Source organism: Caloenas nicobarica, chromosome 13 (assembly GCF_036013445.1).
Source record: "Caloenas nicobarica isolate bCalNic1 chromosome 13, bCalNic1.hap1, whole genome shotgun sequence".
Lineage (NCBI taxonomy): Eukaryota > Metazoa > Chordata > Aves > Columbiformes > Columbidae > Caloenas > Caloenas nicobarica.
In genome coordinates, this window is record NC_088257.1 from 4,047,608 (window position 1) to 4,073,756 (window position 26,149).

General features: G+C 49.7%; 1 protein-coding gene across 4 annotated transcripts in view; it reads left to right on the forward strand.

Moving 5' to 3' along the window:
• Nucleotides 1-324: 324 nt before the first annotated feature.
• The window catches only part of UIMC1 (ubiquitin interaction motif containing 1), a 39,618-nt gene continuing 13,793 nt past the window's right edge, over nucleotides 325-26,149 (forward strand). For 3 of the 4 annotated variants that reach the window (XM_065644116.1, XM_065644118.1, XM_065644119.1), the window contains exons 1-8: nucleotides 325-457; nucleotides 4,540-4,688; nucleotides 11,603-11,693; nucleotides 17,187-17,311; nucleotides 17,650-18,801; nucleotides 22,302-22,366; nucleotides 24,844-24,932; nucleotides 25,855-25,934. In XM_065644116.1, the coding sequence (XP_065500188.1) occupies nucleotides 4,548-4,688; nucleotides 11,603-11,693; nucleotides 17,187-17,311; nucleotides 17,650-18,801; nucleotides 22,302-22,366; nucleotides 24,844-24,932; nucleotides 25,855-25,934 (1,743 nt within the window). In that variant the 5' untranslated portion in view covers nucleotides 325-457; nucleotides 4,540-4,547. The remainder of the gene's footprint in view (nucleotides 458-4,539; nucleotides 4,689-11,602; nucleotides 11,694-17,186; nucleotides 17,312-17,649; nucleotides 18,802-22,301; nucleotides 22,367-24,843; nucleotides 24,933-25,854; nucleotides 25,935-26,149) is intronic. The other variant, XM_065644117.1, reaches the window with a different exon arrangement.

Genomic DNA, 26,149 nt, shown 5'->3' on the forward strand with positions numbered 1-26,149 from the left:
GGTGACAGCGCTAAGCGCAGCGGTAACTTCTGAGGCACGGAGGCTGCGGTTGAAGGCACTAGCCCCCCGCTGTCATGTCCTCCTGGGAAACTGGCGCCCGCCGCCCTGCCCGCGGCGTCCGGCCACCGGCCTGAGAAAATGGCGACAGCGCCGGCACCTCCCGCTGCATCTCAGGGCAAGACGTCGGGGCCCACAGGCCTCTCGGGGCCGGGCCCGCCGCCCGCCTGCAACATGGCGCCGTCCGCTTCACCGCCCCGCCGGCCACGTAACGCGCCGCGAAGCCGCCGCCGCCATCTTGGCTGAGGGCAATGAGGCCTCCGCCGCCAACTTGAGTGCGGGTGCGAGACCCGCCGACCGGGGCCGGCGCGGCGGGGAGGCTGCGGCGCCGCCGCCTGTCGCCGCGCAACGGGGCGGCCCGGCGGGGGCGGGGCGCCGGCCCGCGGGAGGCCCGGGCCCGGTGAGTACCTGTGCCGCGCGGGGCCTGCCGCACAGCGCCGGGCCGCGGCCCTGGGGCTCGCCCGGGGCCCATCCGCCGCGGGGCTCCCGGGGCCGGGCTCGAACCGCTCCGGCCCGGGGCCGACTCTTCCCCCTGGGGATCCCAGGACCCACCCCCGGTGCCGTTCCCCGGCCCCTTTCCTTGGGGATGCCCACGGGCCTCCGCCGCGGGCGATCCGGGGAGCGGCCCCAGCGCTGCCCCCCGGGGGAAGGGACAGCCGGGGTCGCTGCCCTCGGTTCTGTACCCCCGTCCCTTGCCCTGGAGGGGACCCTGGTACCGGCTCCCCGGGGCTGTGCCCCGTCCCCTGGTGCTCCTCTCCCAGGGCTGTCTGGGGAGGGGAGCCCAAAACCGACCCCAAACCTGAGCTTAGCCCTGGCCCCATCTCCCCGGCTGCGCCCTGGGGGGCTCCGGCCCCTCGAGGTTCCCCCTGCCAGGGCTGGCTCCATCTCCCCTTACCGGGGTGACCCCAAACGCTCCCCTTGATTTACCCCAGGCTGGCCCCCTTCCTCCCGCGCTCACCCCTATCCCACCAGGGACCTCTCTGTGCGTCCTCCCCAGGGGGACAGTTTTTCGGTAGCCCTGACCCCTCCTTGTCTCCCCGCAGAGCCCCCCGTGCCCGAGGGCAGCGGGTTGGGAGGGGGACGGGAGACCCTCGGGCAGGTGCTGGGGAGGGGGTCGCTCTGCCCCCGCGCAGGGAGAGCTGCTGCGTGCGGGACGTGCCGGGGCTGGGGCAGAGGGAAGCCGAGCGCTTCTCGGGGCTTGCAGATGCGCTTGGGTGAGCTTGGCCTCTGTGATCCCCGCATCCCGCCTTGTGAAGCGCCAGCTCTATAAACGGATAAATCCTGTAAACAATTCCTCTCCTCCCGCAGCGCCGTGAGCCCTCGTGTCTTGTGGGTCACGGAGCAGCAGCTGTGCCCCGTGTGCCGGGTCGAGCCGAGGGTCCGCGGATGGTATTTCCAGGGAGACGTGTGGGGCTGAGCCGCCTGAGCGCCGAGCCGCATCGCGCCTCTTCTTCCCGAGGCGGGGGGGAGTTGTTTACAAAGCGACAGCCTGTGTCTCAAACCGCTCAGGAACTCATCCGGGGATGAGAGTCATTCATTTTTTTGGCTTCGTTTTCAAGCATTTTTCAAGCTGTCACAGCTTGGCAGGTCTGTAGCTGCAGTGTCAAGATTTAGAATTATTCTGTCGGTAATTGCTTTCTGATTCATCAAAATGATAGATGAAAGGGAAAATGACAAATAATCACAAGTTGGGGATCTTCAAGGATATCCCTAAAAATGTTACTGGAGAAGCGTGGCGTGTGTGAGTCCCTTGTCAGGAGGTCACCTTTGCTGTCAGAGCGTTTACAAAGGAATTCTCTTAAATTCAGAGCTGGGAAAAAAACCCTGGATAACCGGAAAATGAGTCTGTGAGCCAAACTGCAGAGGTAGTTTTAGATAATTCAATCTTTAGCCTTTTTCACAGAGCCTGAACGCAGGTATCATCACCTCGGGTACCAGCAAGTGTCCTTTTCAGGAGCGCTAAAAGCAAAGTGCAGCTTCTGTGCTTAAGTTCCTACCTGCAGAGTGGCGGGGGGTTTGCTCTGGGGCTTGTTTTCTTCCCTCAGCTGTACCAGCTTGTCTAATAAAAGCCATTACCGCACTCTCCTACTCACAGCCTCAGACTAGCACAGCTACAAGTGATCTCTCACTTGTCTTGTTCCCTTAGTTACATTTACAGAGACACTCTCTGCCACAAGTCCCTTCGTTTTCAGGAGCGTTGTGGGAGTTGTGTGGTTACATCTCCTACATCTTCTTTTTTTTTTTTCCCCTTTAAATGTTGGAGGTAGGTGACTCATCATAACTCCAGCAGATATTTCTCAGTGATCTCTTATTTAGCACAGTGCATCAAGCAGAAGACGTATCGCAGAGTCAGAGGCGAGCTGGTGATACCAGTGTGAGTTAAAAAACCAGAAAGTACAGCGTGGCAGTTGCTTGTTGCTGTTTGCTTTTGTTTTGGTATTAAAAAGGTTTACAGGCTGTCTCTCCAAAACCAAAGTAACCCTGTGCAGGTTCATGTCCTGGAGGTCTCTTCAGCGCTGCTCCCCGTTGCTAAAATTCCCGTCTGTGTGTTTTTCTTCTGATAAGGGAGTGTTCCCACCCTGATAATCTCCCTTTGTGGAGGCACCTCTTGGCAGCTGGGTGTGAGCTGCCCGGCTCATCTCTCCGGGCAGAGGGTGAAGGGGCCGTTTGGAGCAAAAGATAAAAAATAGAGAAAGTATAACGAGGATATTCCAACAAGAGCTGAGTTCAGCACAGCTGGAGCACAACAGCTTTGTTTTGCAAGAGCTACTGCTTTTCTAAAAGCAGCACTTGTTTTTATTGCCCCTTCCTAAACAGACAGACATTTGCGGACTGCGGCGGTGGTCGCAATTGCTGCTGGAGCTGTGCATGCCATTTGTGCAATGTTCTGTCTTCAGAGGGCTCGGCAAACCTTCCATGCACATCGTGACTCACCAGGATAATAATCTTTTGTCTCTAGGCATGTGTGTGCATGTATTTGCAGAGGAAGGGAGGCAGAGGAGCTTCTGAAGGCTGCGGATGGGGGGGAATGCATGTTCCTCTCTCAGCCTCACCTTGCTGCCTCAGACTGTAGATGGAGCAGCGCGCTGCTGTTCTAGCGCTGGTGGGGATTTTGAACTTCTTGCTCCTTAGTATTTCTACACATAGCGGCTGTTTGCAATTTCGTGGTGTTTCAGAGGAGGGTTTGGCTCTATATTGAGTCATGTAGGGTCTTTGTTGTGTCTTCTCTTACTCCTATTTTAGATCTAAGCAGCACATTTGAGCTATTTCAGTGGTCTTCAAGGCAGAATGATCCTGTGGAAGGACACTGGTCTGGGAACCAGCCGACTTGACTCGCATTTCCAGCTCTGCCCTTCTCCGGTGTTTAATGAGGGGTTTGTTGCTTAACTGCTCTGCATGTGTTTAATTCTAACGTAGAGCTGACGGTGCTCAGCCTGCTTTGTGAGGCTTTTAGATCACAGTTCAGGAAGCACCGAGTGGTGTTGTGGAGTTATTTGCAGAACAACAAACATGACAGGAAAGGGTGGTTTAACTCCATGTGCCGTCCTGCAGCTCTCGTTCACCGAAATCTCTTCCTGATCCTCTCGTCTGGGCCCTTTTTGATGTAAGCAGCCAGCGCCGGCTGCTCGTCCCTCTCCAGCAGTTTGTGGGCTGGCAAGGAGACGAGATGCTGAAGCACCAGCTCGCTTTGTGTGGGCACCTGCCCTCGATTGTGCCATTCATAGAGCACTCAGGTTTGCACTAACAACGCTCAGCAGGTTCCTCCCTGCTCATCAAGTGCCTTCTTTAACACGAGTGGTTTGCGCCGAGGGCTTCCGGAGCCTGATGCTCATTGAGAAATCCCGGCTGCCAGATAAACCTATTGTTTTGTTTCCAACCCCTCTGCTGCCGCCGCCTGCGTTTTCCCTTTTTGTAGTGCCGGTGCAGCCTTCCATTCTGTGCTGGGAGCAAACCAGCGTCCTTTGAGGAATGTGCCTTTTCCCCTTGTTTTGTTGAATACAAAAGCTGACAAATGGCCGTGCCGCGGTGGCTTCTTGTTCTGGTGCGCAGGGTTCAGCCTGGTTTGTTCTGCGCTGGGACAGGGACGGTGTGGGGCTGAGGAGGGGAAATTCGGGGTTGTGTTGGAGGGTGGGAGACCTGCCGTGTTGCTTTGGAGCGGTTTGCTGAGGCGCTTTTCACGGAGAAGCCACGAGGAAAGCCTCAGTGCTTTGGAGCAAGGGCATTCAGAGTGGCTTTGGTCTGTGTTGCTGTTCCCCTGAAATCCCTTTTTAGTGATCAGCTATAATAAAGTATTCTTAACTAGATGAGTGGTGACTAGTACATGTGGCTCCCAGTAACGCTAAGTCCGCCACGGTTTGTAATAAGGTTCTAATGCCTGCGGTGTTTTGCCTAAAAATAGCAAAAAAAAAAAAAAAGATGGCTGTTAGGGGAAATCTAAATCAGAAGGAAACAAATGGCTTTTAATCTTTCCCTCTGTTTCAGCGTGAAGGATGCCGAGGAAGAAGAAGCTCTCAGAGGGCCTGGACTCTCGAGATCAGGATGAGGAGGAAGAGAAGAGGAACGCAGCCAGTGGCAAGAAGAAGCGCAGCTTTGTGGACGCGTTTATTGTCATATCTGACAGCGATGGAGAGGTCAGTGGTGCGGCCTGTGCTGGGCTGTGCTGTTGCAGGACGGTGCCCGAGCATCCTGGGCTGTGCGCAGAGGGTATCGTGCCGTTCCCTTTCTTATATATGAGGTGAATCAAATCCTATTTGATTAGGAAATGAATGGTGTGCTTCGTGAGGGTGAGTTATGAGTCTGGGATTTGATAATCAAATCCTCTCAGAACTGAATTTGAAACGTAATTTAAAAGTAACCTTTCCTCAATCCCTTTACAAATCTTTTTTTTTCATAATTTTTGTTTGATTGATTTCCAGCTAAACCATAGAAACATGATTCTGTATTATGCGCAAATAGATAAGAAAATGATTCAGAACACAGGCTTGCGAGTAGCTCAGACACAGCTGGTGTCTGGTAAACTGATCCTGAATTACAGAAACCTGAGTTTTTCACCCACTTCCATAGGGTGTAAAGGTGAACCGCGATGTGGGTGTGCCTGGCTAAGACATAAAAGCTCAGATCAGTGATCCCTTGCGTCATGTTATGAACATCAGCTTTATCCTAAGAGGTTGAAATGTCTGTGTGTGTTACGCTGGCTTTGGGATGAGTCCCTGGGGGAAACCCAGAGCCTGGAGAATCTGTCCTCAACTTGGCAAGGTACACGAGAGGAAATTATTGGAATCAATTTTTCGTGTATGACTGTTAAGGCTTTGCTCTGTCTGGCTGGTGATTGGGGATCCTAAGCTGCTTTTTGTAATTCCACCATTTTCGAAAGCATTTCAGTTCACTCTCAAGCTGTAGATCTTAAATCAAGTCCCTTTCGCTCCCACATCTGCAGCATGCTTCTCTACAATAAGGTGATTATCATGTGAGGAGGGGAAAAGCACTAGAAATAAACAGTAGGAAGCTGTAGGGCAAATGATATTGGATGTTTTTTCTTCACATTGTCTGAGTTCTTTCCCATTGGGAAATTCCCTGAAAGGAATGGAACATATGGCAGTAATAGTTCAGCGGGGTTAAACCCTTAGATCTGCAATATGCTAAGTTAACTTCAGATGTCTGCTGCATCACTGGCCTTTATTGTGAAACCTATAAGGAAAAAAGAAATCAGCAGCTGTAAGAGCTGCTGCAGTACATAAAAGATCAGGACCTGTTATTGTCTGCAATTATTCATCTCAATGTGCACGTATCTGAAAAAGAGGAAACAAATGTCTCTTAAAACACATCTATAAAAAGGTTAGGCTCCCTGACTGTTCTGTAAGTTTGTCTATAAACAATAAATTCTGATGGCATAATCGGTCATATTACAGAAAAGGATATGCTCAGAGAGGCCGTTAAAGAGCCAATTAGGTTCTGTTTAAGTGACAACAGTTCAGTCAGTTGAATGAGTGGATTTATTCAGTTCAGTCTCTTTCTTTCTGTGAGTCATCAGCTTCCAGATCCAGTGCCACAGTCTCTTGTCGTGTTGTTTTCTGCAAAATCAAACCCAAAAATGTGATTTACTTCGGATCTCAAAAAAAATAACTGTCTCATTTCTGTAACTGTCTCAGCTCTTCAGTGTACATCAAGTTGAATTTCAATTTCAAACCTTGTAACTGTTGTTCTTGCTCTAGTAAGACCTCGTTATGTGTTCAAGAAGAGGTGTGGGAAGCTCAGATCAATAGCAATTTTAGAGAACAATACATTCTCAATTAATCTTGCATCTGTTAGGACATGGTTCCTTATGAATCAAAAGCTACAAGGACAATTTGGGCATCATTGATTCGATGGCTTTCTTCCTTGGCAGTCTCTTGGCAGGTATCTATAGAACAAGTCCCCAGTTCTGCTTCCAGACCAGCAGATCTTGTAGCAGCTGCACCTGGAAAGCCTCCAGCTTCTCACTTTTGATGATCTTTGGCAGGCTGCCTCTCCCAGGAATTTTTCAGTCATGCTGGATTATCAAGCTCATCCATGTTATTTTGCCAAGTTTGCTTTGCTTTGCTTTCTCTTTCTGTGCTGTGGCATCTGCAGAGCTGCATCAGAAGGAAGTTTTCTGGACGTGAGGCTCTCTGATCTCTGCTATATATAATCCTGGATTCAGGAAACACTTCTTTTTTTGGGAAGGGTCAGACAGAATAAGAATGGTGTCTCTGGCTTTGTGGAAGCAAGAGGAGATGTCCTGCTTTGTGCAGACTGTGTCTCTGAAACGCAGACAGGACAAACAAGCAAAATGGTTCCTCTCTCCCCTGACTCTTGAAATTCTGCAGGGACCTGGTTGCCCTCACCAGAAGTGGGTGATCGTCCGCAAATACACAATATTTCAAGTAGTGCCCAAGAAAGCTCTCTCCAAGCACAGCAGCTTCTGGTCTGTCTCTTAAGCTTTCTGTTTGAATCAGGCTCTTGATAAAGACACTTTGACCCCCGCCAAGGTTTTCTGAAGCCGTGTCTGAGGGTTGACAGTCACGCAGCAGGAGTGCTGGCCCAGCCTGGACCCGGAGCACAGCCCAGCAATTATCCTGAGCCATCTGACTGACCTGCAGTTGATCCTGAAACGCTGCTGGTCCGCTCTGAGACCTTTTGGAAGGCTCAGTTTTTCCTGGGTGGATCCTTTAGGAGGTCCCAGAGTACCTGCCTCCGCTCATAGAGTTTGGTTGAAGTCTCACAGACTCTTTCTGCCAGACTCATCAGCTCTGCCAGCCCTTGGGGATCAGGACAAGGCTCTGGGGTGACAGTGCCATCTGTCCCTGTGTGGCATCCAGGGCCTGTCTTCCCTTCGGTGTGGAACATCCCTTTGCTTGAGTATTCCGCGCTTGGAACCACTTGCAGTCTGGGTAAATGGCAGCGCCTGTTGATGTTCCAGGTCAGATGTTGGTTTTGGTAGAAAGAGGGAGGCGTGTTTGAGCATCGGCTGGAATACCTGGCCACCACCCTGTCCTGTTCTCCATCAACCATGGCAGCGGGCGCTTTGTTTTGGGACGAGGCATGGCCCGAGTGACATCTTACCGTGGGGATGGCGGCACTGGAAGCGTCACAGCCAGGATGGCAACACCCACCCCGCACCGCTGGCCATCCGAGCCAAGCAGAGCCACACGGGAGCGTTCCTGCAGCGCCCGCTGTCCCCACGGGCTCTGCTGCGGTGCCAAGGGACCCGGTGCCTCCACTCCCCGAGGAGAACACACGTGAGGCTGCTCCCCAGGTGGCTCTGCTGCCTTCGCTCCTCGGAAATCAGGTTGGTGCAAATCCAGGCTCCTCGCAGCCCGGTAAAAGCCCTTTTTTCTCCAGGGGCCTCCTTCCCATGAGTTGGGAGCTACGCGTCTGGCACGGGTCCCATTGTGTCTCCTTGTTCAAGCCTGCGCTTCCAGCAGGTTTGTTCTAATGAGCTGAAAGACAGAGCAGAGCTGAAACAGATTCTGAACTGAAGTCGAAGACTAATAAAGTAGGGTGTGATATTAATTTCAGCAGCAGCCTTGGCTGGAGCCAAACGTGGCACTTCCAACTTCTAATTAGCTTTTAAAAATAAATTAGTCTGGTTTTCATCTGCCTATTTCCCATGCAGGACGTGTGGTGTTTGGCTGTGCCCTATTGTTAGATGGTCCCAACTGCTATTGAGCAGTAAAATTACCCAGACCTTTTGACTTTGCAGTCTGCACCGTTAGCTGTGGAGACGTTCTTCTGTAGCCTTTCCTTCCCTGAGCCAGCAGAAGCTGATTTCTGTGGTTTATGCTGTGGATTTGAGGGAGCGGGGCTGTGGGAGGCTGGCTACTGCCTTCCATTTACAGGCTTTTAGAAGCGAGTGGAGCTGTATCTGTTTCTGCTGGCAGAGTCAGGTTCTCTTAAGTATGTGCAAAAGCGTTTTTAAAACGAGAATTTGATTTCCTGCTGTCTGGTGAAACCAAGCAGGTTAAAAAAACAAGGAAGAATAGTGGCTGCCTTCCACTAAATGTGTAGGGAACTTTGGAAACCTGTCTTTTTCTTGATCTGTGTACAATGCTGACAGTGAAATTGCTCATAAGAGAGCATCATAAATTAAACTGCAGAGCCTGACACACAGGAAGCGAATTTGGATTCCTTCTGGCCATTATGCTTTAAATTGACGGCAAAGGAGGAGAGACGCTCTCCAGGCTGGCGCTGAGCAGAGGTGCGCAGTTCCCACCTCGCCTCCGCTATAATAATTATTTTCCCCTGGAAGTTGTGTGTTGGAGATGACCTTGTAACTAAGAGTATTGGCTGCAGTATGGGAATATTTTAATTGATTAAGATTATTTTTGGACTAGTGATCTTATTAGAAAGGCAGTTGGTTGAGTGGCCCCCTGAGTTCCTATTATCCTTGTAGACAGATGAGCATTAAAAGGTTGGGTCAGAAAGAGCAAGCCCTGTTGTCTTCTCTGAATTTTCTCGGCCCCTTCTGTTTCCACCATCCTCGCCTGCATTTATGCAGAGCGCTCTGGGGCCTGCGGGGCTTTCTCCCAGCAGAGGTACAAACAGCCATAAATCCTAATTAAAAGGTATGTTTTATTTCCTGGGTTTAAAAATAAAGAAGATTTAAGAATTCTTGGAATTGAGATGTGTGTGTATATTTTGGCCCATCAGGATTAATTGGATTTGCTTCAGCGGTTCGCTGTACCGTGGCTGTTTGGTAGAACGCTGCTGAGCAATTTAAACATCTTTCTCAAATGTATGAGGTTCGTACAACACGTGTCCTGCAATAATTTTGCTCCTGCCAGTGTTGTAAATGTCGAGATTTTTCAGGACCCAGCGTGAGGAACCGAGGCACGTACTGGGCTGTGCGGTGGAACCGGGCACACCGATCCCTGCCGATCCCGGCTGAACCCCAGGGCTGTTTGAGCCCCGTCCTGTCCTGTGGTGCGTGTCGCAAACGTGTCTCCGCACCGCGCAGGCACTGCCAGCCGTGGAAAGTTTGGTGTGCTCATAAATCGCAGCCGTGCCCTGGAACAGAGCTGCAGATGAGCGTGTCAGGGTTGACCTTCCGGCAAGTGCGAGAGTGATGAGGGGAAGATTGATGCCTAGAGAGAAGAGCCGGGAATTTACAGAGCCTGCTAGGATTAAATTGCCCCTGTCTTAAACTGGAGTAGGTTTAGAACTTAGACAGGGCTTTGGGGGAGAGCTGTTGCTTAACCTCCTCTGGTGTGTAATCCTGGTGCGATCCCACAGACCGGTCCCCACTCCCTTAGGCGTGAGCTGCCCACGATGTCCCCAAGGAGCAAGGCAGGGTGGTTCGGAGCATTAGAACCTGTGGCTTACGGAAAACTGCGGAAAAGGGCGACATGCCAGGGCCTGGGAGGAGAGGGGGTTTCACCTGCTGAGCGAGAGCTTGTCATCCGTCTCCTAGCAAGAAAGGGTCTGGCTGCGAAGGAGCCTTTTGGAGACACAGCGGCAGATCTTAGAAACGAGGTACCAAAACCAGGCTGGGTGGGGAAGGGAAGGAGTCAGTCAAAGGAAAAAACCCTCTGGTGGTAGCATGAGTGTGTGTGTGGACTTGCCAAGCGTGATTGCTGCCTTGTTGTGAGCTGGTTCTTAAATCGGTGGAAGTGAGGAATGGTGCAGGTATTAGGGTATGTAAAAGCTGCAATGTATTAGGGTTTCAGGAAACCACTTAATAGTACCTCTTGCGAAATCTTAGTTGGATAAATAATTCAATTTGGTCTAGATAGTAACATTCCTGGATTGAAATCCTGCTAAAAGACTGTCAGCAAAAGCTGGTGATGAACAGAGGAGAGGCTCATTTGGGGGAGATGTAAAGCTGAGGCCAAGAGGATCAATATTAGGTCTGTGTGTGTTTTAACATCCTCATTAATGATCTGTAAGAGGGAGCAAGTGGTGTGTAGACATTAATAAAATCTACAGATAACACTGAAGCTGGAGATGTCTTGAACAAAACTCAGCATAGAGCTACAGTCCAAGGGATTTCACGGGCTCAGAAACACGGGCAAAGGACAGTGGGAATTGATTACTCTTGAAAATAAGCGGTGTATCTGTTTGCATTAAAGTAGCCCAATGCACATACCCCACCTCGAAGCCCCTCCTGGCACAGGGGGTGGTGTGGGGCAGTTGCCGTGAGGCTCGGAGACAGCAAAACCTGCGGCGGCTGCGGAGGAGCCGTGGGGAGCCCCATCCCGGCCAGGCGTGGGGCTCTGCCTGAAACACTGAGCTTGATTCTAATCCCACCTGATTTAGAAAGACAAATTGGAAGGGGTCCAGTGCCAGCCTTCGGTAATGTGTGCGCCCTCGCTTAAGCCGTTAGGACAGCAACTTGCATAAATGTGTGCCAATTAAGCCTGAGACCATTCTTGTTGCAGGCGGTGTGCTTAAAGCAGCGAGCGCTTAGGTTGTTTGTGTGGCTGTTATTCCGGGAGGCCTCGGAGATGACAAATTTCTGAAGTATTCAAGCATCAAAAATAAAACACTTGTGACAATATGAGAGAATAGTACCAGCAGTAGATACAGCTGGCTCTCCTGCCCTTGGGGTGCATTAGCGTGGGCCCCCAAAAAGGGGTAGGGTTCTGGTTTTGGTCACCTGAAATTGTCTGGGTGCTAGAAACTGCGTCGCAGGAAACAGTCCTGGTTTACAGGTGTGTGATGTTCAGCTATGAAAAGGTTTTGTTTTTCTGTTTTTGGTGCTTACAAATACCGATGCTTCAGCAAGGCCAAACAAATTCTCTGTAAAATCATGGGCAGCAGGTGCAGAGCATGGTGGTGACTGGCATGAAAGTCTATTGTCTCTCCTACTTCTCTGTTTATGTCAGTCTGTAACTCTTTTTGCTCGTTATGCTTATCACACAGCTTTTAATAGTTACAGAATGTGTTTGAATTATGTTTGAAATTCAAATTTCACACAAATGGAGGCTTGGTTTTGAACCAGTGTTTGTGTCTCAGTAGTGGGGGGGAAGGGGGCTGGTAGTATTTCTTACATATTGTGTGCACTCACCATATTTTTTTTCCATTACAGCAGGAGTCAAAGGAAGAGAGTGGATTGCAAAAGAAGAGAACAAAACAGCAGCTGGATAGAACGAAGTTCACTGCTAAAAGGAAAATAGCACGTAGGTCTCGGGTGTGGGGCTGGGAAAGAGACTGGTGGTAAGCAGCTTCTGCTGTCTGTGTTAGAGATTATTTTCCCTTGCAGAAAGGCTGTGATGTGGCTGGGGATGCACAGCTCTTGAAAAAGACCCTTCTCAGGGGTAAAGTCTGCCTTTATGAACAGCAGCCCATCGCTTGTTTGCTTCCCAGGCGCTGTGCGAGCAGACTAGCGCACTTCCAAAATAAGTGTGTGAGGGTGTTGGTACCTCACTGGGTTTCAAAGTCGGTTGAAGCTCATCTGAAAGTGCTGTCAGTCACAAACTGCTTTTCTGCTCAAGCCCCTCTGCTGCTGTCTATCCCTGAAATGTGGTGACGCTCTGACCCGGCAGTCGCAGCTCAGGAAGGATCTGAGTCGCAGCTGACAGTTCTCTGAAATCATCGGCTCGTAGCGCGGGGGCAGCCGGAGAAGCCAGGAATGTTGGGCATCATAAGGAAGGGTGTTAAGAACAAGAAATTATGTTTACGTCATTTTGCTGTTATATAAAGTGTTGGTGCACCCACATCAACAGCGCTGTGTGCATTTCTGGTCTCCACATCTCAAGGACACGGAGTTAGGGGATATCTGGAGAAGGGCGACCCAAGCCATGGAGGGGATGGAGCAGCTGCTTTCTGAGGAGCGATGGGGAAGCCTGGGGCTGCTCCATTAGGAGAGGGAGGTGGGATCAAAGGCCACGTCAGGCAGGCAGTGCCTCGGCTGAACGCTGAGCTCTTGTTTACCAGCACCTACAGCCAGGGTGGAGATGGCAGGAGATAAGTTTAAAACAGGTGAAGGAAAGTAATGCTTCACATACCATGCAGTGAACTCCTGGAAGTTTTTGTCACAGGAGGTTGCGGAGGGGTCAGGAGCAGCAGCTTTAGTAAGAGATTAAATGTGTTCGTGGACAGCTGGTATATAAAGAGATGCTAAAGGGAACAGGCTGGGATGCTCCTGCTTGTGTTCTGCAAACAGCATTTCTGAACGCTGGGGATGGACAAGCAGAAGGGACTGCTGAGCACGGCCAGGCCGTCCGTGTATCCCAGCGACTGGGCAGCTCTGCAGGACAGCTGTCTGTCCAGCACGTGAAATTCAGAATGTTTTAGAATGGGAGAGATGTTGTCTCCTGCAAAACCCAAAGCAATCGCTGAACAAAATGGAGCACACCAGTGCTCCGCCAGCAGCAGCGGTTGGGCTTGTCAGTCCTCAGAGGGCTTGTGTGAATTAAATTGTTTTTAATAGAGGCCTAAGGCCATAGCATGAAACAGCCTGGCTCTTTGTTGGAGTTGAAACCCACTGTGCGTGTCATGTGTCGAACAAGTAAGATAGCAAAGTCAGAGATGGGGGAAGAGTTTGTATTTTTCTTCTTTTTCTCCCAAAAGGAACAGAACACCAAATAAAAGCTGAAGCCCCCCTCAGAGATGCCGTTAAAATGTGCCCAACCATATGGTGCTAAGAACAGGGACTTGCTGAAGTTGGATGTCCTCGTTGCACCGTGCGCTGGGTTTCAGGAGCTGGTGCTGCATGAAGGGTGTTCGCTGTGCTCCAGAAAATCCGCAGGAGACAGGGCCGGCTCCATAGCTCTTGTATAACAGAAGAGCTTTGCTGTGTTTCTAGATATTGAAATTCTTGACAATAGTTTTTCTCTTCCTGGGGCAAAAGCTGCCTTTATTTTTTTTGCGTGCACATCTGTCTCCTAAAAGCGCAGGCTGGGGGTGCCCAGCACCGCTCGGTCAGAGAACGGCCGCTTGTTTAAGCCTGTGTGATGGTGGGTTTGTTCTCTCATTTATGGGAAGTTATAATTAGATTTTTGGTGTTTGCTTTTGGGCAAATTAAGATTTGAAGTAGTAATTATTTTTTCTCAGTGTCTTTAAATAAATTCTTTGAATTGCAAGGCAAATTGGTCTTTTGTAAAGATTTGGTGCTTCTGGGTAAAGCAAGTTCTTTCTCCTCAAAACTGGAAAATTTCAGATATTTGCAGACTCTGGTTATAAAGCGTATCCTCCCATTTTTGCTTTGTTGTGGTTTTATTCATTTTAACCTAAAGCCATAACTAAAATATATCTGTGACGTTTCATCCTGACAGGATAAATGGAAATACAAAACCTAAAGAAGTCTCTCTCTCTTTTTTCAGAGGAACTCAGCACTTTAAAGCACATTTGAATGTTTTTACTGTAATTGCACTTTGGATATGTGGAAATACTGAGATCCCGCATTTCCATTATTTTTGAGTAAATCCCTTATTAGTAAGTGTTAGAACTACAACTAGTGGGGTTTTGCATCTAATTCACTTTGCAAATGTCAAAACGGGACATAAATCGCTTAGCAAATTGCTGTATTAGCATTTAAAAAGGCTCTGAAATGGTTTAATTTGTTTAGGGCTGATGTCTTAAAAACATTTTCTCCCTGACCCCTCCTTCCCATCTGGGGGTGTCTGGGATGCCCCGTTCCCCGGGGAGCTCCGCGCTAGGTTGGGATGGACGCTGGAGGGGGGATTTTGGAGTGTGAGGTGCAGAATTCCCAGCTGAGCGTCGCTGTGTCCGTCTGTCCGGATGGAGCAGCGTCGTTCCTGCTGGACAGAGCGCAGCTCAGCTGGGCTGCCCGGGGCACCCCGAGGATCTGTTTGCACATACCAGTCAGGGGCTAAGACAACGCTCTGGATTTCTAATCATCATTAATTATGACCGGTGCAATCAACAGCAAGTTCAGGAAAACACACAGTGCTGGGAAATGATCAGATGTGGAGCACGAAATACCGCTTGGCTTAAAGCAGGTCAGGTTTCCAGGAAGGCGTGAGCAGAGCTGCTCTTTGCTCTCTCCACTATAACGCCAGGTGGGTTTAAACTCGAGATTTCCTCATCTCTGGAGCACCTACTCAACTGGAACGGGCACTAAGTGCATTTTGTTTGTCGCCGGTTTCTTTGCCAGAGGCAGCATTTGTCTGGCACATTCCCTGTTCCCAGAGGGGAAATTGCTGTGCCAGAGAGGGAGAAGAAAACAAAATGTACAGTAGTAACTTGCCAAAAAATGTTGCTTTTTATTAAGCTTCGTGGCTGTTGATAGCCTGAACTGGTGAACACTCACACCCTCGTTTTAGCTCGAGCACGTGGAAAGTCTGGTGTTGTGGGGTCCTGATCGCGTGCGCTGGTTTTCCTGCACATGTCAGAGTTTGCAGGGTCTGGCCTGATTCCTGCGATGGTTTGGGCAGGGAAACAAATCAACGCTGAATGCTTGGGAGGTGTTTGGTATTGTGGAAATGCTGTGTATTACTGCTCTTCTTCGGGACGGGAGCTGCCTTCATACACTGGGCTGTTGCACAATTTCCATTAAAGGATGCTTTTTTTTTTTTTTTCCTGCCTGGTCCCTCCTGGCTGTAACATCACAGCGTGACTTTGTCCAAGGACAAAAGATCCCCGTGAGCCCTGAGAGCGCTGCAGTCTGCCTTCGCTTCAACCTCTTTCTTAATTTTTAAATAAATTACAAGAAACAAAAGAAAACAAAAAAACCCCACAACAAAACCAAGCAAAAAAAACCAAACCAACCCGAAAACTAACAAAAAAAGAAAACCCAACCTAAAGCTAAGTGCTTATTTAGTAGGACATGTAAAGGAATCCTCGTCTGGTAATCAGAACAGTCCAAAAATGCTTCAAATCCTGCTTGTGGGGGGAGAACCAGCCTGCCGTGAGCTGGGGAGAGGCACAGCCGGGCTGCCGCGGTGCGGGTGCTCTGCGGTGCAGATGCTCCTTGCTGTGGGTGCTCCTGGGTGCGGATGCTCCGCGGTGCGGGTGCTCCTCATGCGGATGCTCCTCATGCGGTCCTGCTGTGGTGCACGGCCCGTGCTAAGACCGGAGCCGTCCCAGGCCCCTTCACGGGGGGCCTGTGCTGCTGTGTTTTGGTGGCAGCCAGTAAGATGAGAACAGGTTAGAAAATGGGAGCCTGTGACTTCTGAATCTTTCTCAAGGGAAAGGTCTGTCTGGAAGCTGGCTGCAGCGCAGGCGCGTTTCGTGCTCGGGCAGCCTTCTTGTTCAAATCGCGTCTCTTAAAGCTCTTCTGGCCCATCAGAGAGTGAACCTTTTGGTTCATGCATGAGATGGCGCTTGCAGGATTCTGCCTGGAGGGGGGAGCGGGTTTTGAAGGAAATCTGTCAATTTGTTTCGAGTGAGAAGATGTATTTTTTTCAGCTCCTGAGAGTGCTGTTGAGTTGTTTTCTGAGCTGCTCTCCATTCTGCAGGCGCTGTATATTTTAAGAATAGTGAAAGTGCTGGATTGAGTCTAAGTAAATAAATGTTTTCCAAAATAACAAACTGCTTTGTTTCTAAAGAGCCAGTCATGGCTTTTAGTTTGCTCCGAGTGAGGAATATTTCAGGAAGAAATTTTCTGCTGAAATAGCAGTTACAACTGTAGGAAACCTGTTTCCCATGCATGACTGACTTGGTGATGCAGTGGAGTGGTGATGTGAGCAGAAGGGGGATGTATGCATGTGAAAGATCCTCCATAATACCACCCAGCAAGTAACATTATCCTCCACAGAGCTTTCCACCTGCGGCTTGGGGTGAAAAACACAGAGCTCTTTTGCTCCTGGATAGGTGTCCTGTGGTATTGCCGGTATCTGTGTGTCAAAAGGCAGCGAGATGTGCTATTTGGCTAGTAAAACTGTGTATTAAAGAGGATGTGTTCTTTATGCTGCCTTGCTGCTGAGCCTGCCTGACATAAAAATGAACATGCTTTATAAATCTCTCCTTTTCCTCTCTCCTTGAACATGCGCTCTGCCACTGTAGAGTGTGTTGTTTGATGAGGGCAACAAAGACATCCGATTGTAGTTGTATACCCAGGGAGTCGGGGTTTAGATTGCTGTAGAAACCCAAACTGAAGTTCCTGGCTTGGGTGACTTTTTAAATTCAGTGTTGCCTACTCTGGTTTTGGTGACACCTTTTCAGGAAAGCCGGGGTTTAGATGTTTTGCTCTGAATTCCTCCTGGGGAGATGAGACCCTTGGACATCTCTCCCCACATAGAATCATTTCAGTTGGAAGAGACCCGCAGGATCATCGAGTCCAAACATAACCCAACTCTAGTACTAAACCATGTCCCTAAGAACCTCGTCTAAACACCTTTTAAACCCCTCCAGGGATGGTGACTCCATCACTGCCCTGGGCAGCCTGTTCCAATGCCTGGCAACCCTTTACATGAAGAATTTTTTCCTGATATCCAATCTAAACCTCCTCTGGTGCAACTTGAGGCCATTTCCTCTTGTCCTATCTCTTGCTACTTGGGAGAAGAGACCAACTCCCTCCACGCTCCAACCTCCTTTCAGGTAGTTGTAGACAGTGATAAGTTCTCCCCTCAGCTCCTGTTCTCCAGGCTGAACAGCCCCAGCTCCCTCAACTGCTCCTCACCACACCTGTGCTCCATGTTGGATATATATTGGGTGTTTACGTACACTTGCAGCTGTGACTTGATGTTTTTCTTTTTCTTCTGCTGCAGACATGACTGAAGAGGAACAGTTTGCACTGGCCCTGAAAATGAGTGAGCAAGAAGCCAGACAAGTGAACTGTCAGGAAGAGGAAGAGGAGGAGCTCTTGAGGAAGGCCATTGCTGAGAGCCTTAATGTAAGTGTGCTTCTGTGAAGAGGCTTACTAGGGTTCTTCAGCAACGTTGCTTTCCGTGCTTGCTTTGCCAAGCTGCACGAAAGAAGCTTTTACAGGGTGTCTGGCTATTTCCAGTGTGAGCTGGAACAACAGTGGTTGCAGAGTAGTTGCTTTGTACCATTCCTAGTAAGCGAGGTGTACAAATCTAACCTCAGCTGTCCCCTCTTTTGGGGCACACTGTTCTGATGGGGGGTGAGGTCTGCAGTCCCGGCGACAGCTGCCAGCGTGCTGGAGGAGCCCTCGGTACGCTCTGCTGATGGAGAATACGCCTCTCGGAGAATCAACCTTTTGTTTTTCAGAGCTGTCAGCCCTCGGAGTCCTCTGATGCAACCCCTCAGTTGTCTGCAGAAGTGCTGGGCGTGCGAGGCCAAAGGCAGCCCACCAAGAAAGAAGGCTCTGACATCCAGGGGAGTCTGGCGGTTTGCCCTGACACCCCTCCCTCCAAGTGCAGCTCCCACTCACAGAGCGCCAGAGCTGATGGGAACGGACAGACGGATGTCGCCCGGAGCCCTCTGGTAGTGTTGAGGAGGTTAAGCCAGGAAATCGTTGAAAGCTCACTAGTATCCAGCATAATCGTGTCCCCGGGAAAGGGCCAGCCTCTGACAAGGTCAAGTGAAAAGCCTTCCTCACCAGCAAAAAGTGATTCTAGTAACGTGTTACTCAGCACCCTGGGAGAGGATCTCATCTCTTTGAGTCCCACCTTTGGCAGGGTGACTTCAGGCTCCTGGCGACTGACGCCTCGGAGGCTGTTCGCAAGCCCCTCCAGCTCTTCCGAAGCAACAGGCCAGGAACCAAAAGAGCAGCCCCTGCCCTGCACTGGCCATTCTCCGAGAGAATCCGGTGCCGGGAGCTCAGCCACGCTCTGGAAGAGCTGGACCACGGAATGGTGTGGCAGCCCCAGGAGGAGCGGTGGAGGAACAGGTACCAAGCGCCCCTCGCAGCCTGGGCACGAAGCCTGTGTTTCCACAAAGCAAGCAGAGCAGAACGAGGTGCCCAACAGCACCCCTGAGCTTTGCGTGTTGAATGCGGCGGAGGAGAAGCACAAGCAGGAGGAGGCGAGGGACACAGTGCACTATTACTGGGGCATCCCCTTCTGCCCCAAAGGAGTGGACCCCAACCAGTACACCAAAGTCATCTTGTGTCAGCTGGAGGTTTACCAGAAGAGCCTGAAGCAGGCTCAGAGGCAGCTATTGCATAAGAAGGAGTTTGGTAACCCAGTTGTGCCCAGTTCTTCCTTGAGCACAAACGAGCTTGTGAAAGGAGAGCAGATAAGCAGGGAGAACGGGGTTGCTGATGATGCAGAAGATGGAGACCCAGATGGACAGAAGGAGTCTGACAGCGTCACCTGGCTCCTCCCTTCAAAGAGGAGGGAGGCAGAGAGTCCAGGGCACAGCATGGAAGAAGAGAAGAACTCCACTTCTGACGATGAACCGACCACCAGCTACTGCCAGGTAAGAGCTTCACCACTGAGCAGAGGTTGAGCAGTCCTGCTCTTCCGTCCGTTTTGGGGTTTGGTCCCTTCTGCAAAGCAGGCACTGCTGTTTAAGTGCTCCTGTTAAATTTAGCAACTTCCTCCCCTAGCCACACAGCTGACTGTGAAAGGGAGAGGAAAAGAGTACAGGCTGGTACCCAGCTCACAAATAACGGGGGCTGCCGTGCAGCCTGGCAGTTGTCCATTAATGCACCACTGAGATAAAAGACTTCCAGCCGACTTGTCCTTCTGAAGAGGGTGTAGCCTGGCCGTGCGTCAGAGTAGCGAGCACAGAGATGATGCCGACCACCACCAGCTCTGACAAACCCACCTACAAACCTGTGGCCATGTGGGGAGCTCTGCGTTTTCCTTCGCAGACGGAAATGTGGCTTTTGTCCTTGCAGCGCAGCCTCTCCCTTGTGCACCTATGTACTCGTTTGCATCCGTACATGCTTCACCTCTTTTCTCCCGTGGTCCTGCGGTTGTGGCCGGGGGAGGCTCTCTGTGCTCGCAGGCGTCTCCTGCCCACCCGGGGTGATCTGTCATCACGGCCGTGCTCGTCTCATCTCATCTCATCGTCCTTGTGCTGGTGGTTGGACACCTTCTCTCTGGTTGCTCGTTGGGTCCGCTAGACACTAGGTGTCAGCCTCTGTCTCCGTCAGGGCTCTCTCGCTGGAGCGGAAGACAGCTTTCTGTCATTGCTAAGTTTAAACAGATTGCTAGTCAGATGAAGTATTTATTACTGCTGTATTTTAGGTTTGTGTCAGCCTTTTCCAACCCTCATTTTTCATAATGACTTCACTCCCGGATCATTGTATAACTTTATCTTCTCTATGGCTGAAGCCTTGGCTCTGTTGTTCCTGTTTTCAAGTGTATTTGATCATTTACCCTGGTGTTAGAAAGATGCTTAACTTGTTTTGTGATATTTATATTCTGTCTTGTAATATTGAACACTTAGGAAAAACGTCATGTCTGCATTTTCTGGTTGCAGAAAAAGTGCAGAGCAGCCTGTGCTGAAATGTGACTTTTCATGACAGTGCTTTGGCTTGGGCTTAGCAGATACAGATTTAAACAAGCCTTAGAGGTGACCTGCAGAGGAAAGAAACTGATTTGTGCCCTTTTAAATTTCATTAGGATAGATACAGAAGACCTGAAAGGTTCTTAAAGGCAAACTGCTTTTTTTCTTCTGTGTCTTTTCCCTTGGAAATGGAGGTGTCATTAATCTGGAAGGCTGGGGTGACTGCAGGTCTGTGGATGTGTACACTAAAGCCCTTGGAAAGCTACAGCAGCTGGGAAGGGTGTGAACTTTTAATCAATATTGAAAATTATGGGGTATTTTTTTAATGTTATCCGTTTAATGCTAATACCTAATTAATTATTGGGGAGAAAAGAGGTTTTAGTGGTGCTGAATGGGAGCTTGTGATGTGCTCATCCTGACCACGAGAGCTTTCTCAAAAGCCATAACGTGGATGTAGATCTGGTCTTTCTGATATTTTTCAGGTGAAAAAATAAGAAAGGGGGAGGGGGAGCTGACTTAAAATTTTCAACCCCAGCCCAAATTTGCCAGTCTTTCATTTACTTGAGAGAAAATTATTTCTAAATGCCCTTTCATCTGCCTTATCGCTCCCAGCTTGAGCGGTGGCTCCCTCCTCTCGCCTCTCTATGCAGCCGCACGCTGAGGCCAGCAAAGGTGATTTACTTGCAAGATCGATATGTTTGATGTTTGCTTGTGCCTCGTCTCCATTTTTTTTTCTTTCTATCAAATGCAATTCCACCGGCAGTGACAAAGGAGTGGCCTGGAGCAGTCATGCCCTGATGTGCTGCATCGCTCGGAGACCCCGGCTGCCTGTGCTGCCCTGTGTCCCCCCAGTGCCACCAGAGCTGCTTTGCTGGTGGGCACAGTGGGAGATTTTTAGGCTGTGCTGAGGCTGGGAACCATCCGTGGGGACTCAAGGCTGTCCTTGGAAAAGCCTTGTGCCAGTGAGACGAAGGTGCAGATGCTGTGCTGGACAGACCCTGCGGTGAAACCCGCTCCTGGGACCTTCAACCGTGGCCGACGGCTGCGGCCGCGCTCACAGCCCAGGGGTGTTTGCATGGAGCAAATCCCGGTTGTCAGGAGATCTCGTCGCCTGTGAACCTGCACTAACAAACTTCAGTGCTAATAGAATAAATTCCTTCATAATCTTGCAAATAAGGTTGGGAGATTCTTGGTCTTTAAAGGATTCAGAAGGAAAACACCCAGTTCTGGAGAGCTGGAGTCTGGTGACCTGAATTGATGTAATACCTTATATGTACTAGGGAAAACAGAAACTTGCCCCAGTATTTGTGACCAGGGCAGATGCATTGTTAAGATATGCAGAGTTCAGGAAAAAGAGAAATAAAAGTAAAGGAGGTGTGGTATTTTATGTTAATGATGAGTTAGGTTGTGAAGAAATAAAGAACAGCGTAGATAAGTGAATAATTGGGGGTTGGAGTTTAGGGAATTTAGGGAAATGTGGCAGGAGGTTTTGTTTTGGGGCTTGCTGGGGAAGTACCTCAACCATCTAGGAGTGGAGCTGATCAAAGCTGAAACCTACGATGGAAATCAAACTTGGAGAGTTTAATAGACTTAAGGAAAGGCGGAGGAAAACCCCTTGAATATCTTTGAGAACTAGCATGAGAAATTGCAGGCCTGACAGCAAGGACTGCTAATAAACCGTTGTAATTCCACCTGATTAGAGAATGGCAAGTGTAACACGTACACCGAAGAAGAAAGGGATCTGGGTAATGACTGGCATGTTAGCCTGACCTTGGCAGTGCATCAGGCTTTTGAACAAATTTTAAAGGAAAGAATAAGTGGAGTCGTAGAGCTAAATGAAAAATGGGATAAAATGCACACAGATTTACCAGCTGTAGATTGTGCAGGTTAATCTGTTCCCTCTCTTTGATGGGAAGGCAGATTTCCCAGTCAAGAAAAATGCAACAGATCTTATCTATAGGAAATTTCAGGAAAGTGCTTCTCGTGGTCAAACATCAGCTGTACCAGTTGATCAGGTCGTCCCTGCTCAGGCAAACAGATTTGAAACCTGGAGGAGGTGAGGGCTGCTGGGTGCTCGAGGGAGTGCAAGGGGACACTGAAGACCTTGGATAGTTTAGCTCAGCACAAATGGAGGTGGAGAAGAGCTTGGCTGCTGCCCGCAAGTGTATTAGAGCGGACTCTAGGAACAGGCAGAGGGTGTGGAAGGTGATGGACAAGGCTGGTGTGAATGGATGGGCATGGACTGGGCAGCAAGGGAGCCCAAAGTACTGCCAGGCGTTACTGCAACACCAAAATGAGAGGTGGACGCAATAAACTGACTAGTTCAGGATGGATACTTAACCATTTACAGAAAAAAATACATAACAGTTTGGATGCAGTGCCATGGACAGAATGTGATGACCCAGCAGATCCTAGTGAGCTGTGTATGTTGTTTTACATAACATCAGAATTTTCCTTTCCAGGCCTCCCAGGTGCTGCCTGCCGAGGATGTGCGTGAAGACGAGGAGCCCATGCAAATTGCTCAGAGGTGAGGAGGGTGATATCAAACTGTGGGGCCCACGGGCTCGCTCTGGTGACCTGTGCTGTTCCACTCTCCCTGGGGCATTTAGGGCTTGCTGGACAGGCTGGTCTGCAGCCGCTGCTCTTGGGTGTCCCTGGAAACACACAACTCTGGAGCAGCGTGGGAGAGAGGTGGCATGCAGTTGGGGAGCAGAGATCAGTTACTCTTGCTGCTTTAGAAAACAAACAAGGTACATCCGAGTACAAGTCAAAGGACTCGATCCTTGCCCTCTGCAGCTGTGTGACATGGTGCAGTTAAGCTGTGGAGGTGGGTGGGTGAGCTGAAGGTGAGTTATAGCCGTGTCTTCATGTAGTCTGCCTGGGAAGGCACAGAGGCAGCACGGTGGAGGGTTTACTGCATTTCTGTGTGTATTTTTATGTTCTTGTCTTACTGCTGAAGAGGAAAGAAGGGAGGAGGAAGCCAGACGGCACTGCCTATCAGCCAAAGATAGAGTGCAGTGCTCCAGAAAAGCTGCTTCAGCAGATGACAGGTGTGGGACAAGTCAACATGATTTTCTTCAGATTTAAGCCTATTCCTCTTTTGGTTTTTATTCTTCTTCTTCCTGTGGGAGGCAATTCTGCAGCAAAGGCTCTGGGAGAAGAAGGGCAAATGGGAGAGGATTCAAGGAGCAAGTTACAAGAGAGGGCAGATAGTGTCATGTTTTTAATTTGCTGGGTTTTATAATTCAAACCTGCTCTGGAACAAAACTGCCAGCTTTCCTGTGATCTAACAGCGTTTGGCCTGAGCAGTTAATATGCAGAGTATGAAAATCCCTCTTGCACCTTTCTAACAAGCTTAAAGCTGGCCCTGGGGAGCAGGAGGAACTTGATGAGCCTGTGACAGCCGAGGGCTGAGCTCCTGTGCCTGCGTAGAGGCACCGAAGTATGAGCTCTGCAGCGCTGGCCTCTCGCCTGCTTAAGGCAGAAGAGGCCAGGACTGAATATGAAAAGAGCAGAACCTCTTTACTCTGGTGCAGCTGATGGGGTTAGTTTGGGACATTCCTCAAGCCACCCAGGAGCTCCTGGTGTCCCCTCGGGGCCGGGACTTAGCTGGATGCTGCGACCCCTCCTTGAGCAGCTGGAACATCTGCAGCAAGGCAAGAAATGACCGCAGTCTTCGCAGTTTTGTGCACATTAAGTGTTGCCATCTGGCTCTTGGTAATTTGCTGAGCGCCGTCCTCGCTCGGGTACAACCGGGCACCCCAGCCGGCCGGTCTGAGCGGCGCTCGATGGGAAAACACGGCTCAGAGCCGTCTGGAGGTGATGAAGCGGTTTGGGAAGTGGCAGCAGCAAGAAGAAGCTGCTTTGCTTTCTGTGGGGTGCTCTGCTTGATTGTTTTACGCTTTGTGCGGAGCACGGTAGATTGGGGTTTTAATAAATGATTATAGGCTTTGTTACCGGGAGATAGTTGGTGTAGCAAGAAATGTGGTTTGACTTCAAATTGATTAGCCCATTTTATAAATGTCATAGCAAGTTGTTTTTTGTGAGTTCTTTTGAAGCGAGCCCTGATGTTAGACACAGAGTAAAACACGCTCAGCCTGGATTCATAACAAATGCTTTGAGATGCTTTATTTAGAGAGAAAAGCCACTTGTGATTTCCTATCAGAATTTTGTTATTTATCATAAATCAGCAGTGGCTGTTCTCTCCTCTCTAAGGCCTGTGGCTGAGCTTAATAAATCTTCTGTTTGTCAGTATGGGGATTCATGTTTTTAAAGTGTGTTCTTGCATACTTGATCAGACTAATCAGAAAGCCACACAAAGCGCGGAGCGTGTCAGCATGGGTGCCAGACTTGCTCAGCAATGCCTGCCTGTTTCGGAAAGACGCTCTGCAGTGTGCGGGGAGGAAAAAACCGGGAGGAATCCGAAGCTGGGAACAAGCGGAGCAGTTCCCGGTGCTGCGTGGAGGAACAGCAGCGCTGGTGCTGTTCGGACTTTGCCGCAGGGACCCCTCGCCTGGTGTTGCGTCCGTGCTGCTTCTGGCCACTGTGCACAGCGATAAGGGAGAAAATTAGCAGTGTGAGGAGCGAGAGGGTAATGTGGGATAAAGCAAGTCTGTGTCTTTCCCCTCTGAGCATTTCCTTCCCCACACAGAAGGAAGCACAGTGCTGGTACCTGCACAACTCTCTGATCTTCTAAGAGTAGAAAGAATCAGTGGAGTCCCACAGTTGCGAGCGGGTGGTTTTGCTCCCCTGATGTGAGATAGTCACACTTCGTGCTTTTCGTCAAGGGCCTCTAGAAGAAAAAAATGTTCCCTTTGGGGTTTTTGCTTAGGACAGCATTTTGTACCCATATTTTGCTGTTATCTCAGTCATTTCTGGCAATCACATATTGACCGCTTGGAAATTATGGCATGGTCTGCTCTTCTGAACTGAGTGAGACAGGTGGGTGTGTGCTGTCACACCTATTGGATTGGAGATCTATATTATATTTGTATTTTTGAACAGCCTCTCCGTGTTGACCCCACTTGGCGATAAAAGGAGCCCAGATATTGCCACAGAAAACTCTGCTGAAGAAGAGATCTCTGTTTGCCCAGGTAAGAGGCACTTGAGAATCTTCTGAATTTTGCACCAGAAGTTACACACTTAAAATTTAATTCAGAGAAAAGAAGAGATTTTTCAAGTTATTTGAACAAAATGAGATTTATTTCCTAGCTCTGTTTGTCAGGGCTGAAATTACGTGGATAATTTAGTTCGACTCCCTGGTTTTGGACCCATTTCCTCTAAGACAGTTCTGTGATTACTGGGGACTTGCTGCTGCAGAGACACCAGGATGTACATTGGTACGGAGGGACCACTCAAAGGAAGGTGTCAGGAGTGGTCTCTTCAATGCAATCAAGAAATTTTCAGATTTTTCCGTGTCAATATTTGTGTAAAGCATGAGAGCTGAAATACATTAATTAAATGTGTTGGGGACCAATGAGTTTTTCTTCCTTGGTCTCTCCTACCACGTTTGAGATTTTCCAGTCCAGGGTTTTAAGTGAGAACATTAAGGAAGAGACTGCTCCTGTTCACGAGCAGCTGTAGAGAGAGAGATCATGGTGCTGCTTCGAGGCATATTTTGTTGCTAAGGAAAACGTGAAGGTCTAAAGAAGGTGCGACTGTGAGGCAGACGACAGAATGGGAGCTCTGTTTGTCTTGACGCGAGGGAGGGCTCTGTTCTTGCTTTGTCTCTGTCCCAGCAAGTGTCCCACACACTTTCCCTGTGTCTAGTCTCACTCCCCATGAAGCTGCAAAGCTGTGGTGGCTTTGTCCTCACACCACCATGCTGTGACTTTTAACCCCTCATCTGGCTGTGTTGTTGCACATTGTCTGATAACATTTGTGGCAAGTCTCAAAAAAAGAAAACATTTTGAAACTGTGAAAACGCCGTTAAGAAATGGGGTAAGTCACATCAATAAGTGAGGAGATAGTTTGGGCGCTGCAAACCCATGCTGACGTGAAGGTGTTTCTCTGCAGAGACCCAGCTGAGTCCGCTGGAAGCTGTGGAGGTGGAGAGTGAAGAAGTTTGCTTGGGCAGCAGAGAGGCACCTGTGCAGGTAAAAGAGCCTGAAGCTGGGGAAGGGTCCTGTCACCACTCCTGCCTTCTTGTCCTTGGTTCCGCTGGGCTGTGCCAGCGTTGCCCCTGGGGTTGCTGGGACCTGAGCATCTGCTGTTTGGATCCTCACCATCAGTTCCCTCTTCACTTTTCTCCACTGCTTCATAACTCCGGTCCCTTTTGGCTGGGCGCTGCGTGCAGCTGCTTCTGGAGCCT